Source organism: Rattus norvegicus, chromosome 7, assembly GCF_021556685.1.
Source record: "Rattus norvegicus strain SHRSP/BbbUtx chromosome 7, alternate assembly SHRSP_T2T, whole genome shotgun sequence".
Classification (NCBI taxonomy): domain Eukaryota; kingdom Metazoa; phylum Chordata; class Mammalia; order Rodentia; family Muridae; genus Rattus; species Rattus norvegicus.
In genome coordinates, this window is record NC_141540.1 from 32,235,156 (window position 1) to 32,254,373 (window position 19,218).

General features: G+C 39.7%; 1 protein-coding gene across 10 annotated transcripts in view; it reads right to left on the minus strand.

Moving 5' to 3' along the window:
* The window catches only part of Parpbp (PARP1 binding protein), a 69,428-nt gene that overhangs the window by 24,316 nt on the left and 25,894 nt on the right, over positions 1-19,218 (minus strand). For 9 of the 10 annotated variants that reach the window (XR_015623677.1, XM_087555216.1, NM_001401236.1 and 6 more), the window contains 3 exons: positions 18,735-18,839; positions 6,391-6,561; positions 4,927-5,081 (listed from right to left, as the gene is read on the minus strand). Coding sequence is in view for 9 of the 10 variants with exons in the window: in XM_087555216.1 (XP_087411342.1) it covers positions 4,927-5,081; positions 6,391-6,561; positions 18,735-18,839 (431 nt within the window). In the remaining variant the exon portion in view is untranslated. Of the gene's footprint in view, positions 1-4,926; positions 5,082-6,390; positions 6,562-18,305; positions 18,489-18,734; positions 18,840-19,218 lie in introns of those variants that run through there. The other variant, XM_087555217.1, reaches the window with a different exon arrangement.

Here is a 19,218-nt window from a genome sequence, read left to right on the forward strand (position 1 = left end):
CTTGTCCCAGCCTCCCAAGTGCTGGGAACAAGAGTGAGGCAGTACATCCAGCTCAAGTTAAACATGGTTACAAACTGTACAAAGACAAAGCATGGTGAGACCATATAAAATCAACCGAATGAAGGCGTTGGTTTCCTGTTTGCTTTTGTGTATTCCTATTCTGTTGTTGTTCTTATTGTGGGGGTGGGGGTGGGGGCAGGGCTTGCATGACACTCATGGGGCAGGCAGAGGACAACTTTCACGAGCTGAGTCTCTCTTCCTACTGTAAGTTGCAGGAAACAACTCAGTCATCTGGTTTTGGTCACTGCCTTTACCTCCTGCGTCATCTCACTGGTCCAAGTGTTTGCTTTTAAGAAGCCATGTGAGCAAAGTGAAGCTCACCATTGGAAAGTAAAACTGTGAGGTTCAGAGACAGAAAAGGGGCCAAGAAAATTCCCAACAAAGAAAGAGAACTTCAGACTAATTTCCCTTACGAATATTAACGTAAAAATACTCAATAAAATTCTTGAAACCGAACACAAGAACACATCAAAATGATCGTCCAGCATGATCAAGTAGGCTTCATTCCAGGGATGCAGAGATGGTTTAATATACTAAAATCCATCAATGTAATTCACTATATAAACAAACTCAAAGATAAGAATCCTATGGTCATTTCATTAGATGCTGAGAAAGCATTTGACAAAATTCAGCACCCCTTCATGATAAAAGTCCTGGAAAGATCAGGAATTCAAGGCCCATACCTAAACATAGTAAAAGCCATATACAGCAAACCAGTACCTAACATCAAACTAAATGAAGAGAAACTTGAAGCAATCCCACTAAAATCAGGGACTAGACAAGGCTGCCCACTCTCTCCCTACTTATTCAATATAGTACTCGAAGTGCTAGCCAGAGTAATCAGACAGCAAAAGGAGGTCAAAGGGATACAAACTGGAAAGGAAGAAGTCAAAATATCACTATTTGCAGATGATATGATAGTGTACTTAATCAATCCCAAAAGTTCCACCAGAGAACTACTTAACCTGATAAACAACTTCAGCAAAGTGGCTGTGTATAAAATTAACACAAACAAATCAGTAGCCTTCCTCTACTCAAAGGATAAACAGGCTGAGAAAGAAATTAAGAAAATGACACACTTCACAATAGTCCCAAATAACATAAAATATCTTGGTGTGACTTTAACCAAGCAAGTGAAAGATCTGTATGACACAAATTTCAAATCTCTGAAGAAAGAAACTGAGAAAGATCTCAGAAGATGGAAAGATCTCCCATGTTCATGGATTGGCAGGATTAATATACTAAAGATGGCCATTTTGCAAAAAGCAATCTACACATTAGTGCAATCCCCATCAAAATTCCTACTCAATTCTTTAAAGAGATAGAAAGAACAATTTGCAAATTCATTTGTAATAACAAAAAACTCAGGATAGCAAAAACTATACTCAACAATAAAAGAACTTCTGGGGGAATCACCATCCTTGACTTCAAGCAGTATTACAGAGCAATCATGATAAAAACTGTATGGTATTGGTACAAAGACAGTCAGGTAGATCAGTGGAACAGAATTGAAGACCCAGAAATGAACCCACACATCTATAGCCACTTGATCTTTGACAAAGGAGCTAAAACCATCCAATGCAAAAAAGATAGCATTTTCAACAAATGGTGCTGGTTCAACTGAAGGTCAGCATGTAGAAGAATGCAGGTCGATCCATTCTTATTGCCCTGTACAAAGCTTAAGTCCAAGTGGATCAAGGATCTCCACATCAAACCAGATACACTCAAACTAATAGAAAAAAAAAGTGGGGAAGAGTCTCATACATGGGCACTGGGGAAAATTTCCTAAACAAAATACTTATGCTCTAAGATCAAGAATGGGACCTCATAAAACTACAAAGCTTTTGTAAAGCAAAAGACACTGTCACTAGGACAAAACAGAAACCAACAAATTGGGAAAAGATCCTTACCGATCCTACATCTGATAGAGGACTAATATCCAAAATATACAAAGAACTCAAGAAGTTAAACCCCAGAGAGCCAAATCACCCTATTAAAAATTGGGGTACAGAGCTAAACAAAACATTCTCAGCTGAGGAATAGCGAATGGCTGAAAAGTACCTAAAGAAATGTTCAACATCCTTAGTCATCAGGGAAATGCAAATCAAAACAACCCTGAGATTCCACCTCACACCAAACAGGATGGCTAAGTTCAAAAACTCAGGTGACAGCAGATACTGGCAAGGATGTGGAGAAAGAGGAACACTCCTCCATTGTTTATGGGATTGCAGACTGGTACAACCACTCTGGAAATCAGTCTGGAGGTTCCTCAGAAAATTGGACATTACACTGCCTGAGGACCCAGCTATACCTCTCTTGGGCATATACTCAAAAGATGCCCCAACATATTACAAAGACACATGCTCCACTATGTTCATAGCAGCCTTATTTATAATAGCCAGAAGCTGGAAACAACCCAGATGCCCTTCAACAGAGGAATGGATACACAAAATATGGTAAATCTACAAAAACAATGACTTCATGAAATTCATAGGCAAATGGAGTGAACTAGAAAATATCATCCTGAGTGAGGTAACCCAATCACAGAAAAACACACATGGTATGCACTCACTGATCAGTGGATATTAGCCCAAATGTTCGAATTACTCAAGATGCAATCCACAGACCACAGGAAGCTCAAGAAGGAGGATGACCAAAATGCAGATGCTTCGCTCCTTCTTAAAAGGGAGAACAAAGATATTCATAGGAGAGGATATGGAAGCAAAGTTTAGAGGATATGAAGTAATGGCCATTCAGAGCCTGCCCCACATGTGACCCATATATATACAGCCACCAGAACTAGATAAGATTGATGAAGCTAAAAAATACATGCAGAAAGGAACTGGGTATAGATCTCTCCTGAGAGACACATCCAGAGCACGGCCAATACAGAGGTCAATGCTAGCAGCAAACCACTGAACTGAGAATAGGACTGGATTAGAGGAAGTATTGAAAGAGTTGAAGGAGCTTGCAACGCCATAAAAACAATGCCAACCAACCAGAGCTTCCAGGGACTAAACCACTACCCAAAGACTATACATGGACTGACCCAGGGCTCCAACTGCACAGGTAGCAGAGAATAGCCTTGTTGGGACACCAGTGGAAGGGGAAGCCCTTGGTCCTGCCAAGGTTGGACCCCCAGTGCAGGGCAATATGGGGGAGGGCAATAAAGCGGATGTATAGGGGGGAATACCCGTATGGGGGAAGGGGAGGGGAGGGAATGGGGACTTATGGACCGGAAACCGGGAAGGGGAATAAGCTTTGAAATGTAAGTAAAGAAATACATAATAAAAAATTTTTAAAAAAAGATGAAATTTCAAAATTTGAAGGACCTTTTAAAAAAAAAGAAAGAAAAAATAAATTCCCAAGGTGCTGAGGAAGCTCTCCAGTCACCAACGTGACGAAGGCCCAGCAGGTGAAGGTATGCAGTGAACACTAAAGGAGACCCTGCAAGGATGTCTTCAGGGGCAGAGGATGACCTCACAGGAAAACAAATACTAAATCTATCAAGCTTGCTAACTAATTGATGAAAAGTAAACAGGAAAGAATCCAAAGGAAAGGTGATGTGAATGTGAACTATCTCCCTTGCGCTCAGGTTGGAACAGTGGATGCCCCCTGGGAGAGTTGTTTGGGGAGGCTGCGAAACCTCTCTGAGGAAGTGGTCTGTTTGGCTCTTCACCCTGGCTTTACTTCCTTTTACTCTCTGCTTCCTGAGTACAGATATGATATGACCAGCCGCCTTCCTGCCCTTATGTGGTAGATACCCACACAGGAGACAATGCAATTCAGAACAGAACCCTTAATTAAAGATATGGAATTGGGGCCTAGCAAGATGGCTCAGAGGGTAAAGGTGCTTGGTGCCAACCTGACAACCTGAGTTCAATCCCTGGGATCCCTAGGGTAGGAGAGAATGAACTCTTGTAGACTGTCCTCTGACTACCACTCCCATGTCATGGCATGTATGTACCATAAAGGCACACACATATGTTAAATAAAAAAGAAAACAAATACGAGATTTTCAGTGAATGAATGATGTGGAATAAAGTGGAAATAAGTTCCTCAGAATGAGATAAAGGAATGAGTATCAGGAACTGAACTGACTAATTCAAGTCCCAGCTCTGCCACTCAGTGACAGTGCAACCCAGGGAGACTTGCTTGCTCCCCACACTGCAGTCTCTTCATCTCTGAGCGGAGAACAGCACCTATCCAGCCTGGGAGGCTTTCTACTGACCAAGGGATATCTACAGAAAAGAGTTTAAAACAACGCCCAATGTCCAGTAAGTATCAGCTACTTTTATTTGAACACGTCTATGGCTCACCAATCAAAACAACAGCAATCCACAATAGCTAATAGGTATAAGCTACTCCAGTCCCCCCCCCCCAAATTACTACAAACACCTAACATATCTATTATAAACGGAAGTCTTCCTGATTTAAAAAGAATATTCATCTCTAATGTCACATAAAACAAATCCTAGATAAAGCACAGATGTAAATTCATTATCTTTTCAATTTTCTCCCACATTCTTGGTATTGGTCTCTTTTATTGCTAAGTAAAACACTTTTTTAAAAATTACTTGGTCATTTCCAGTTCTGAGAAACTGTTTTTCCCAGAGAATGATAAACAATGACCACCCTCACTAAACAAACTCCACTTGAACCTACCTCTGGGTTTTTACACGCACAAGGCAGATACTTAGAGAAGACGATCATGTAGTTACGATTTTTTTCATTTGGGTATTTTATTTCTCTTACCTGTGCTTTGGTCTGATGCTTGATTTCAGTATTACCTTCATTCCAACCTCTAATTCTGTGAAATTTTAAAGATAGATTAACAACAAATATTTATGATTTCTAAATTGTTACCTTGGATTTGGTACCTCTCCAAGAATTTCATTTAGCTTGTCAATGAAATTAACAAAAGCAGACAGCCCTTTTACATGTGCCCACAGAGGATCTGATGGTGGGGGTGCATATCCTTTCCCTCCGAGCTCTAACGTCCTAATAAATGATGTGGCCATCTGCGAAGGAAAATGGATGACTTAGTAACTTTTTTTTTTTTTCCAGAGCTGGGGACCGAACCCAGGGCCTTGCTCTTGCTAGGCAAGCGCTCTACCACTGAGCTAAATCCCTAACCCCGACTTAGTAACTCTTAATGGAGTTGAAGGTCAAACTACAGTGGAGATCATACAGCCGGGGACATTTATATAATCCTAGGTATGCAGCGCCAAGGAAGCGCATTTCATGCACCATGTCACATGCTAAGGAGCAGCTCATCCCAGGAGCATGTGTCATGTGGACTCCATCCTTACCCTAGGTAGGGTGAGGTCGACAGCAAGTAGCTGGGGATGAAACTGACACCAAGTCACAAGCAAGAGGCAAGGATAAAGGGATATATTTGTATTAAGAGCAGATCTTTCACTATATAGATTTTGTTCATGAATATAGTTTCATGTATATGAATAATTAGCTATTGAAATCATACATAGAAGAAATCCATTTCCAGTGTCAACTGCTCCATTGTTTCCAATAGGTCCAAACTTTTACCTTTTCTAGGAAATAAAATTTGTACCAGATAACCACTAGATTCCAGCAAGCTTTTACATCCCAGGCTAAGCAGTTCAAAGAACTATCTTTACACTGATAAAAAAAAAAGTGTATGTGACAACTACGCCCAAGAACACCTCCATCGAAAAGATGAAATGTTCCAAAAACACTATCTCCCAAATTACCCTTTAAAAAGCACATTATGGAATATCAGTAATTTGTGGGAAGTTCTAAGATCAAACAGCTTGAGGAGTCACAGGTGACGTAACAAGGTAACTGTTTATAAGATATAAGGAAGTTATTCCACTGAAGAACTTCTCAAAGCTCCTGATATACAGATATGCATCATGTAAACAAACATCACATATGCTATGTCTACTGATTTTTGCCCTTAGAAGTACTTACTCAAGAAGAGTCTATCAAAGCCAGGCACGGTAGGACTTGTTTATAACCCAGCATTGTGAAACACAGGCAAGGGGACTGAGAATCTGTGATCAACTTGGGACACATAATAAAGCCCCTCAAAGTAAAGATAGGAAAGAAGGAAAGAGAAAATAAGAGAAAAGAGGAGAAAACCTGTATCCCTTATTTATTAGGGATAATGGCCTATGGAATGTATTTTTGTAGGAAATACTGCTTAACAGAAATTCTCACTGGCTAAACTTGGAAGACAGGAAAAATTAAAAATCAGTAGATTTTCAAATAGAAAGGCAAAAACGTAAATTAACTACTCAAAAATGGTTTCATTATAATTACAAGTCCTGAAAACACAAGCATCCATACCAGAAACATAGACAACTGTTTCTCTCGGGCAGCATGCTTCAAGTTGGTGAAGGCCTCCCTTCCCAGTCCTCGGTCAGGGGTGTTGAGAATTTGAGCCAGAGCCAGGTCATTCTTTGAATTCACTAAGAGGCTCAAATACGAAAGGAAAATTTTCTTTGCCAACAGCCGCACCTGTACAGGAAAACATTCATTATTTCCTTTATCGCAGTTGCTCTAAACCCTTTTCTTAACTATGCAGTAAGAATATATAGAATCATGAAATCATGACACTACATCCTGTTCTTTAGGCAAAAGGAACAGTCAAACGAACTGGAAACAAACTGGGCAACCAACACAGTCTTTCTCGCTGAAATGAACTTAATAACCAGCAAATACTAAGTGACTACTGGAAAACTGCCCTTACAGAATGCTATAGGAGGATACATCGCAACAAGGCCTTTCTGGTGAGGTTTCACCTCATTTCCCTGCATAAGACTGCCAGGAAATAACAGCCAAGCATACCGTTTCCAGAACGTTAGAGCAGAGCCATCTTGCCACTGGACCCAAGTCTACATCCCATTGCAATGCCAGACACAGAGCTAAAGTTAAATACTTAAGTTCTTAAGAACTACTAGATAATGGCTTTGACCTTATGAAATAACTAAATATCAAAATGAATGAAGTAAATGTTTAGAAAACAATGAAATTTAGTGAGTGGGAACATTAACAAATTTACTAAGAAATACGTAAGCCATATAAAAACACATTCAATATAAGAGATAATCTTAAGAGTCTTTACAGAATTATAATAATCAAGATGGAGAAGTGTATACAAAAGGACAGATGAGTTTGAAAGGAATCCAGAAGCAGACGGACAAAGTCATAGCCACAAAAGTACATAACAGCAGAAGTATCGCTACCGGGACTGCGACAACAGACCTCGGACAGACATTCATACGGCAGAACACGAACCTCACCTCAAAGCTCACACCTTTTACATAAGTGGATCCATTTTACTCAAAATGGATCATAAGTTTAAATTTACAATATAGCTGTATACCTTTTAGAACAAAACATAGGAGAAAATCCTTAAATCCTAGCATTGGGCAGAAAAGTTAGGCTTGACACCAAAACATAATCCAGAAAAGGAAGGACAAAAAGACAACTACTAGACCACAGCAAGATTAAACTCTTCTTATAGATTCTCTTTGTGCTCTTTCCCTTTCAACTATACCACCTACAGCCTTGGAATCATTTGTTTCTGGTTCTAATTGTCCTATCACATACCTGAAATCCAGCCAACTCCTTCAGGTAGTGGATTTACAGATGCTGAGCTCAACTCATGGTCAAAATAAGAAATTCATAAATGTTCCAATAACATCAGAAATCTGAAGCCCATGATGTATCCTCTCCACACTCAAAGTGTTTTCTTTATTTAAATTTTCTGAGGCCAGTGTAAGTGGTGGAAAGGAATACCTCCCTATGAACTATTGGCCAAGGAGATTCCCAAACCCTCAAAATACAGGCTACCAACACTGCTCCTGGTAGCCTACCAGAACTAGAGAATCAGGCCCTATTACTGAAGACACGACACACTTTGGTCCAAACTAGAGCAAGACTACTTGTGGGTTCTTGCTTAGTTCCAGAAGGCTACTGGTAGGGAAAGGTTGTCAATGGTCTCACCGAGCAGAATGCATACTACCAAACGGACATGCAGGAAAACATGTACCCACAGATACAATAGTGCTGGCTGACTGGATGGAATTCATGCCTGGGACAGTAAACCTGGTCAAAAGCCTCTGGCTAGGGAGGCTGTAAGGCTGAGGGGGTGGGAAAAGATCTATCACTGTCATTTTACTAAACACATATGGTGTCATTTTGTCAAACTACCTTCTAAATATTTGTGTTTGTATGCACAGACTAGTGCTATTCTTGGCCTAAGTCAAAGAAGTTTGTCTTTGCAAGGAATAACAGTGTGTGTGTGTGTGTGTGTGTGTGTGTGTGTGTGTGTGTGTGTGTGTGTGTGTGTGTTCGAAGGCAAACTTTAAGCTTGACACCTACAACTTGCTCTTTAAGGCTTACAAATTCCACTTCTCTGGTCTATGCTGCTGGGCAAACACTGGGGAAAGCATCTTAGAGCCTTCACAGATGGAGGGCTTCTTCAAGCTCTGGCTGCGGCTGGACGGGCATCCCTCTCATTATGGTCAGATAACATGGCAGTTATGGTTTCTGTGCTCTTGTATGTGCAAGTGAGTTTTTAAAAGGTTCCTCAGAAAAGCAGTCCATAAATACAATTATGACATCCAGAAGCAAGGACCTAAATTGAAAAAATCCACAAGACTAAAGCTTTAGCAAGACATCAAAAACGGGAGTACTGATAAATTTGCTTAATAAATTGATTCTGCCCATAGTCTTCTTTAATTTTTACTGAGATACAAATATCTAACCTTAAATTGAAGTCAGGATTGTTAAACAAAAAACTTTACTTGCTTTCCTTGCTAAAAATGTTCCTGGCTGGCACATAAACGCTTACGTGTAATGACAAAACACTCATTAGATTAAGAATTTCTTATTTGCTTAAAGACTGGGCAGGGAGCCTTTTTATATATTCCACTTTGTTACCTCAGAATTTCTAAAGCAATTTAACACTTTAGGGGGAAAGTAGGGTAAAATAAAATAGAGTATTTCTTAAATTCATCTTACTGCTCCATGGGAAGATTTTGGTGTGCCATTAGTAAATGTATCTGATGATCAGAATAGACCTTTCCAAGACTGTATCCCCATAAGTCTCTTTAGAACCTTAAGTATGCTAATTTTTAAAGGCGCCTTGTAAGTCAGACATAAGCATTAAGAAGGTCCCTAGAATTGAGACAAAGTACCCAAAGTGAAAAAGGGGAAGCTGATGTCAGCAAGGCTGGGAACAACTCTATAGGATGTGACATGACATTAACAGAGAAGGCATGGTCAGCTGAACGTCCTAAAGATGCCAAGTGAAGTGTATGTGTTTTATAACTCTTCTTTTGGTGACTGTACAGTATTAAAAGGCATTTTATATCAAGTTTTATATAAAAAAGTCTCTTTTTACCATCTGCATGTGTGCGTGCGTGCGTGCGTGCGTGCGTGCGTGTGTGTGCTGTCTTAAGCTATGTGAGAGCATACAGCGTCCGTCACTGTTATGGCAGTGCTCCTAACCAAGCTGGACTGATATACAGAAGAGCATCTCCTTCCTGCTGGTACTGATACTTGACCGTCACTTGATACAAACTCCTGTGTTGTGAGAATATTTTTTTTCTTCCACCTTCCCTCGTTAGAACAACCTTAAAAGCAGACATGTGTTAGGGCCTGATCCCTAAAATCGGCTTTGGTAGTGTGTCAGAGATGGTGGTCCTCCTTAAGACAGTGGGTTCTTCTCCAGATTGTCCTCTTCAGACTGGTGGGTCTGCCATTTTTATTCACTTCCTGAAAGTCGGGGTCAGTCTGAAGAGTTAGAAGGATGCTTAAGGTGGAAGAGTTGGCCCTCACTCGGCTGCCTACCCAGAACATTCACCGGAGCCTTCGTCAGACTTTACTTTCTAACTTTTTCACACTAAAGGGGGCATGAAAGCTGCACGCTCTTAATGACTGCCGTTGTGTGGCCTGAACTGCATGATTGTAGACGGGAGATGTAATAGGGATGCATAAAAAAACTCAAGGAAGCAGCTACCGTTTTTTGGTGGGGTTTTTGCTGTTGTTGTTGTTGTTGTTGTTATTGTTGTTGTTGTTTTATGTTTTTGTGTTTGTTGGTTTGTTTTGATTTGGTTTGGTTTGGTTCTGTGTTTGAGATGGAGTTAAAGATCTCAAACCCAGGGCTGGACACAGGTTCTGCACATTTTACCACTTAGCTACACCTCAGGTGTATCCTGGTTTTTTTTAAAAAAAAAGAGTATATTTGAAAATAGTAAAAGTGATTCACTTCTGACTATTTAACTCTTTATACAACTATTCTTTAGGACACTGCTGTCTATATTTAAGAGCTTACATCATTTCACACATAAGTCAGTTCTTTTTCTTGAAAGAACATGACAAATACTGTGTCCTACTTACAACACACTTAAGACAGAACATAGACAGTATGCTGCTGACGTAGATATAATGCTAGCCATCAAGCTTCAAGACCTGAGTGTGATCCCTAGACCACAAATAGTGGTAGAAGGGAGTCAACTCCTATACAAACTGGCCTCTGACATCTCACATCCACAAACCTGTGTGGTACCCACCTGGCATATGTGTGTGTGTGTGTGTGTGTGCGCGCACACACACACACACACACACACACACACACACACACACACACACACGGTCTTTAAGAGAACTGTCACAGAAATCCCATGAGGCAGAGAGCTAAACTCCCAGAAGTGACAATCCTGAGACCTCAGGGGAAACTTCTACCCACTTCTGCTCACATTCCTGGCCCAAGAGAAATGTGCATAGTGCCTCTGGATACAGGAATATAGGAGCAGTCAGTGGCAGTGACTTCTGCCTGAGCCTGGAAATAAACTGAACCAGTCCCACAACTCCTGGCACCCAAATCCCGACAGGGAGAGAGCTGGACCCTCAGAAGTTTGGACAATCATGAGAACTCAGAGAAGACAACTACTTTCTGCCTACATTCCTGACCCAAGAGGAAATCACCTAGTGCCATCTGGGCACAGGGACCTAGGAGCAGTCAGGGGCAGGACCCTTCGGATTTCTGCCTATGCTGAGAGCTGAAAAACAGTATGAGTGCCTACATACCTGAGAGCAGAAGTAAGGCCAACTCTTCTGCACCAAGCAACCCACCTGGAGGCTTCAGATCACATGAACCCAGGAGCAGCTCTCTGTTCCCAGATCCAGCTGAAAGAAAACAGGTCTACAGGAGGGTCAAGCCGCTATGAGAGACAGCAAGACAAGCTAACACCACAGATACCCTGATGGCAAGAGGCAAGCGCAGGAACCGAAGCAACAGAAACCAAAATGATTTCGCATCATCAGAGCCCTGTTCTCCCACCAAAGGAAATACTGGCAATCCAAACACACCAGAAAAGCAAGATATGGATTTAAAAATCACATTTTTTGATGATGATGGATGATTTTAAGACCATAAGTAACTCCATTAAAGAAATACAGTACAACATAAGTAAATAAGTAGAAGTCCTTAAAGAGGAAACACAAAAATCCCTTAAGGAATTACAGGAAAAAACAAACAAACAGGTGAAGGAATTGAACAAAACTATCCAGGATTTAAAAATGGAAAAGAAACAATAAAGAAAGCACAAAGGAAGACACCCTGGAGATAGAAAACCTAGGGAAGAGATCAATAGTCATAGATACAAGCATCACCAAAAGAATACAAGAAATAGGAGAGAGAATCTCAGGGGCAGAAGATACCATAGAAAACATCAACACAACCATCAAATAAAATGCAAACTACAAAAAGGTCCTACCCTAAAACATCCAGAACACAATGAGAAGAACAAACCTAAGGATAATAGGTGTAGAAGAGAGTGAAGACCACCAACTTAAAGGGTCAGTAAATATCTTCAACAAAATTATAGAAGAAAACTTCCCTAATTAAAGAAAGAGATGCCCATGAACATAAAAGAAGCCTACAGAACTCCAAATATTGGATCAGAAAAGAAATTACTCTCATCACATAATAGTTAAAACACCAAACACAATAAACCAAAGAAAGAATATTAAAAGCATTAAGGGAAAAGGGTCAAATAACATATAAAGGCAGACCTATTAAAAACTGCACCAGACGTCTCACCAGAGACTATGAAAGCCAGAAGATCCTGGATAGAGGTCATACAGGCCCTAAGAGAACACAAATGCCAGCCCAGGCTACTATATCCAGCAAAACTATCAATTAACATAGATGGAGAAACCAAGATATTCCATAACAAAACAAAATTTGTACAATATCTTTCTACAAATCCAGCTGTACAAAGAATAAGAAATAGAGTAATAAATAGAAAAAGCAAAAAAGTAATCTCCTTGCCAAAAAAAAAAAAAAAGAAGAGAGAGATACAAACATAATTCCACCTCTAACAGCAAAAATAACAGAAAGTAACAATCACTATTCCTTAATATCTCTTAACATCAATGGACTCACTTCCCCAAGAAAAAAACATAGACTAACAGACTGGATGCATAAAGAGGATCCAGCATTTTGCTGCATACAGGAAACACACCTCAGAGACAAAGACAGACACTACCTCAGAGTAAAAGGCTGGAAAACAACTTTCCAAGCAAATGGTTCGAAGAAGCGAGCTGGAGTAGCCATTCTAATATCGAATAAAATCGACTTTCATCCAAAAGTTATCAAAAAAAGATAAGGACACTTCATATTCATCAAAGCAAAAAAATGCACCAAGATGAACTCTAAATCCTAAATATCTATGCTCCAAATGCAAGGGCACCTACATTCATAAAAGAAATCTTACTAAAGCTCAAAGCATACATTGCACCTCACAGAATAATAGTAGGAGATTTTAACACCTTACTCTCATCACTGGACAGATCATGGAAACAGAAATTAAACAGAAACATAGAGAAACTAACAGAAGTTATGAACCAAATGGACCTAACAGATATTTATAAAACATTTCATCCTAAAACAAAAGAATATACCTTCTTCTCAACACCTCACGGTACTTTCTCTAAAATTAACCATATAACCAGCCACAAAACGGGCCTCAACAGATACAAGAAGATTGAAATAATCCCATGCATCCTATCAGATCACTACGCATTAAGATGGGTCTTCAATAGCAAGAATAACAACACAACCACCACATATACATGGAAGTTGAACAACACTCTACTCGGTGACAACTTGGTAGAAATAAAGAAATTGAAGACTTCTCAGAATTTAATGAAAATGAAGGCAGAACACACCCAAACTTATGAGACATAATGAAAGCAGTGCTAAGAGGAGAAATTAGCTCTGAATGACTGAAAAAAGAAAGAGGAGAGAGCACACATCATCAGCTTGACAGCACGCCTAAAAAACTCTAGAACAAAAAGAAACAAATACTCCCCAAGAGGAGTAGAAGGCAGGAAATAATCAAACTCAGGGCTAAAATCAACCAAGTAGAAACAAAAAGGATGATACAAAGAATCAACAAAACCAGAAGCTGGTTGAGAAAATCAACAAGACAGAAAAACCATTAGCCAGACTAGCCAGAGGGCACAGAAAATGTATCCAAATTAACAAAATCAGAAATGAAAAGGGAGACATAACAACAGAATTTGAGGAAATTCAAAAATCATCAGATCCTACTATAAAAGCATATACTCAACAAAACTGGAAAATCTGGAGGAAACGGACATTTTTCTAGATAAATATCAGGTAACAAAGTTAAATCAGGAACACATAAACCATTGAAACAACCCCATACCTCCTAAAGAAATAGAAACAGTTATTAAAAGTCTCCCAACCAAAAAGAACCCAGGACCGGATGGGTTTGATGGAGAATTTTATCAGACCATCATAGAAGACCTCATACCAATACTGTCCAAATTATTCCACAAAATTGAAATAGATGGAGCACTACCGAATTCCTTCTATGAAGCTACAATTCCTCTTATACCAAAACCACACAAAGACCCAACAAAGAAAGAGAACTTCAGACCAATCTCCCTTATGAATATCAACACAAAAATACTCAATAAAATTCTTACAAACCGAATCCAAGAGCACATCAAGACAATCATCCATCGTGATCAAGTAGGCTTCATCCCAGGGATGCAGAGATGGTTTAATATATGAAAATCAATCAACATAATCCACTATGTAAACAAACTCAAAGATAAGAACCACATGGTCATTTCATTAGATGCTGAGAAAGCATTTGACAAAATTCAACACCCCTTCATGATAAAAATTCTGGAAAGATCAAAAATTCACAGCCCATACCTAAACATAGTAAAAGCAATGTACAGCAAACCAGTAGCTAACATCAAATTAAATGGAGAAAAACTTGAAGCAATAGCACTAAAATCAGGGACTAGACAAGGCTGCCCACTCTCTCCCTACTTATTCAAAATAGTACTCCAAGTCCTAGCCAGAGCAATCAGACAAAGAAAGGAGGCCAAAGGGATACAAATTGGAAAGGAAGAAGTCAAAATATCACTATTTGCAGATGATGTGATAGTATATTTAAGTGATCCCAAAAGTTCCACCAGACAACTACTAAACCTGATAAACAACTTCAGCAAAGTGGCTGGGTATAAAATTAACTCAAACAAATCAGTAGCCTTCCTCTACTCAAAGGATAAACAGGCCAAGAAAGAAATTAGGGAAATGACACCCTTCACAATAGTCACAAATAATATAAAATACCTTGGTGTGATTCTAACCAAGCAAGTGTAAGATCTGCATGACACAAACTTCACGTCTCTGAAGAAAGAAAATGAAGATCTCAGAAGATGGAAAGATCTCACATGCTCATGGATTGGCAGGATTAATATAGTAAAGATGGCCATTTTGCCAAAAGCAATCTACAGATTCAATACAATCCCCACCAAAATTCCAACTCAATTCCTCATAGAGTTAAAAAGAGCAATTTGCAAATTCATTTGGAATAACAAAAAACTCAGGATAACTATCCTCAACAATATAAAAACTTCTGGGGGAATCACCATCCCTGACCTCAAGCAGTATTACAGAGCAATAGTGATAAAAACGGTATGGTATTGGTACAGAGACAGGCAGGTAGACCAGTGGAACAGAATTGAAGACCCAGAAATGAACCCACATACCATGGTCACTTGATCTTTAACAAAGGAGCTAAAACCATCCAATGGAAAAAAAGGGAGCATTTTTAACAAATGGTGTTAGTTCAACTGGAGGTCAGCATGTAGAAAAATGCAAATCGATTCATGCTTATTGCCCTGTACAAAGCTTAAGACCAAGTAGATCAAGGACCTCCATATGAAACTAGGTATACCCAAACTAACAGAAGAAAAAGTGGGGAAGAGTCTCATTCACATGGGCACTGAGGAAAATTTTCTGAACAAAACACCAATGGCTTATGATCTAAGATCAAGAATTGACATATGGGATCTCATAAAACTGCAAAGCTTCTGTAAGGCAAAGGACACCATCATTAGGACAAAACGGCAACCAACAGATTGGGAAAAGATCTTTACTAATCCTACAACTGATAGAGGGCTTATATCCAAAATATACAAAGAACTCAAGAAGTTAGACTCCAGGAGCCAAATAACCCTATTAAAAATGGGGTATAGAGCTAAACAAAGAATTCTCAGCTGAGGAATATCAAATGGCTGAGAAGCACCTAAAGAAATGTTCAACATCCTTAGTCATCAGAGAAATGCAAGTCAAAACAACCCTGAGATTTCACCTCACACCAGTGAGAATGGCTAACATCAAAAACTCAGGTGACGGGCTGGAGAGATGGCTCAGTGGTTAAGAGCACCTTCTGCTCTTCCAGAGGTCCTGAGTTCAATTCCCAGCAACCACATGGTGGCTCACAACCATCTGTAAAGAGATCTGATGCCCTTGTCTGGTGTATCTGAAGACAGTTACAGTGGACTTATATATAATAAATGAATAAATCTTAAAAAAAAAAAACTCAGGTGACAACAGATGCTGATGAGGATGTGGAGAAAGAGGAACACTCCTCCATTGTTGGTGGGATTGCAGACTGGTACAACCACTCTGAAAATCAGTCTGTGGTTTCCTCAGAAAGTTGGACATTCCACTACCTGAGGACCCAGCTATACCTCTCCTGGGCATATACCCAAAAGATGCCCCAACATATAACAAAGACACATGCACCACTATGTTCATAGTAGCCTTATTTATAATAGCCAGAAGCTGGAAAGAACCCAGATGCCCTTCAACAGAATAATGGACACAGAAAATGTGGTACATCTACACAATGGAGTACTACTCAGCTATCAAAAGCAATGACTTCATGAAATTCATAGGCAAATGGATGGAACTAGAAAATATCATGCTGAGTGATGTAACCCAATCACAGAAGAATATACATGGTATGTATTCACTGATAAGTGGATATTAGTCCAAAAGCTCAAATTACTCAAGATACAATCCACAGACCACAGGAAGCTCAAGAAGAAGGATGACCAAAGTACGGATGCTTTACTCCTTAAAAGAGGGAACAAAAATATTCATAGGAGGGAATATGGAGGCAAAGTTTGGACCAGAGACTGAAGGAACGGCTATTCAGAGCCTGCCTGAGATGAGTATACAGCCCATATATATACATACATACACACACATATATATACATATATATATACATATATATATATACATATATATATATATATATCCACCAAAACTAGATAAGATTGATGAAGCTAAGAAGTGCATGCTGACAGGAGCTGGATATAATTCTCTCCTGAGAGAAACAGACAGAGCATGTCAAAAACAGAGGCAAATGCTGGCAGCAAACCATAGAACTATGAACGGGATCCCAGTTGGAGGGATTAGAGAAAGGATTGAAGGAGATGAAGGGGCTTGCAACCCCATAAGAACAAGAATGCCAACCAACCAGAACTCCCAGAGACTAAATTACCCCCAAATAGTCCACATGGACACACCCATGGCTCCAGCTGCATATGTAACAGAGGATGGCCTAGTTGAGCACCAATGGGAGGAGAGGGCCTTGGTCCTGCCAAGGCTGGACACCCCCCCCCCAGCCAGTGTAGGGGAATGTTGGGGGTGTAGGAATGGGAAATGGATGGGAGGGCAACACCCTTATAGAAGAAGGGAGGGGGAGGGGATAGGTGGCTTATGGATGGGAAACAGGGAAAGGGAATAACATTTGAATGTAAATAAAAAATCCAATAAAAGGAAAAAAGTGAACTATCAGAGACAAGATCCCTAAGACCATCCTCTGTTCTCATTTGATATATAGGAATACTCTCATCAAATAAAAAATGTTTGAGTAGCATTTGTAAATTTTTAAGACAAGATCAAAAACAAAGAGAACGCAAAAAAATTCGTTTTCATCAAGATAAAATCCCTACGTAAAGCTCGTACTCTGGTGACAGGACCAGGATTTTTATACCAGACACAAAGTCCCAGAAAGTCTAACAGTGCACATACAAAAAGACACTGGGCTACGTGGGTGGGCTCTCTCCAGTAGCAGGAAAGTACAGTGACTTTCAGCAGTGACCGGAACAACAAAGCAAGTGGGAAAGCAGTTGTCTAATTTACCTCTAGCACACCAGAGCCTTCACAAACTGGATTCACCCCATTAGACAAGGTAAAGCGTCGGTGGCTGAAGGTAAGGAATGAAGACATTACGAATCAAAACTCGCGGGGTTATAACAAATGCTGAGAGACCACTGATTCAGGCACGGATCATAACTACATGCATTAAAAAATCCATTAAGTAAACGTTTGCTGGGAAATGTGGTGCCAGAGGGCCTTCCTACCGATCTTTGTTGATGACCACAAAGTGGAAACTAAGTTTTATATTAGTGGGATCTGCCAGTTCAGGACAACCTGAATTTCTATTTCCTAATATGAAATATTCCATATCTGCCATAAGACAGAAAAAAAGGAGACAATAAAAAAAGTACATTATTAAATGTAAGAAGCAAATAAGCATTCAGAGGCAATGAAAGAATCTGTTCTTTAAGGTGTAATTTCCTTAGCACAAGACTTTCAGAAGACTCAGCAATGTTCCCCGAAAAGGAAGAGAGGGTTTGTCAAATGTGCTAACTCTACTGGAGCAGACGACCATGAAAGCAGGATTTCAAAAATACGTCAATAAAAGTTTACTGACTCTGCCAACATGCTTAATCTCTCGCTGACAGTGGTTCTGTGAAACGCAGAAACCCTGATAAACAGAGCTCGTGGGTAGTTGAGGGCAGAGCTACCTGGCACACTATTCAGCTAAAGGCAAACTTACCAGGACAACCCTGTACACGGTACTCATCAGAGTCCTGCACACAATACAGACTGAAGCAAGAACACCATCAACTACGGAACCTATCCTCCAAGAATCGGTCACCAAGACAGATTGGTGACGTTTACTTAAAAAGAAAACAAACAATCTGACACCCTGAAACCCAACCACGTCCCCGGCACCTTGAATTGTACCTGTGTTTGCTCAGTGTCCATTGGTTACCTTGGCCCAAACATAAGGACACGGATTACACTGACGCTCTTATCAGTCCCAATGTACTACCCTTTGCAAAGTCAGCTTTAGTTAAACAATGTTAAAACATGGAAAAATTAAAAGCACAACCACCATATTCATTGACAGCCCCAATGAACCACCAGATTTAAGAGCACAGGGTCCAGTCCTACTTTCATTGGCTGACGGTGTTATCAGTACCTGTTTGTCATTCTGGCTGCATTTCACTGGTGACGCTGGGCTATGAGGATTATTTTCATCATTTACTGCACACTCTGTGCCAGATAGAAAGTCCCGTAGTTGAATCTGTAGGCGATACGTGGTATAATAAAAGTATAGGACACAGAATACCATACGACATGAAAATCTGCACATCACCACGGATGTCCCAGTGCAGTGTTACTGGACATATGTAGACAGTTATAAGTAAGCATAACATTGTTTTCTACACTCTTTTGCATATTTTCATGAATCCTTTTAAACTGAATGATAAACAATTATGGTTAGGAAGGGACATTCTATTTACTCTTTTGTTAAATAACAAACATATCTAAATATAAATCAATGAATTATAACTAAGAAATCTTATAATATTTAAGAGACCAGGAATTTTTATCAGAATGTCTATGTATATATGTCAATATAAGCTGGAACTCAGATCATCAGTAGACTATGGTTTCTCTTC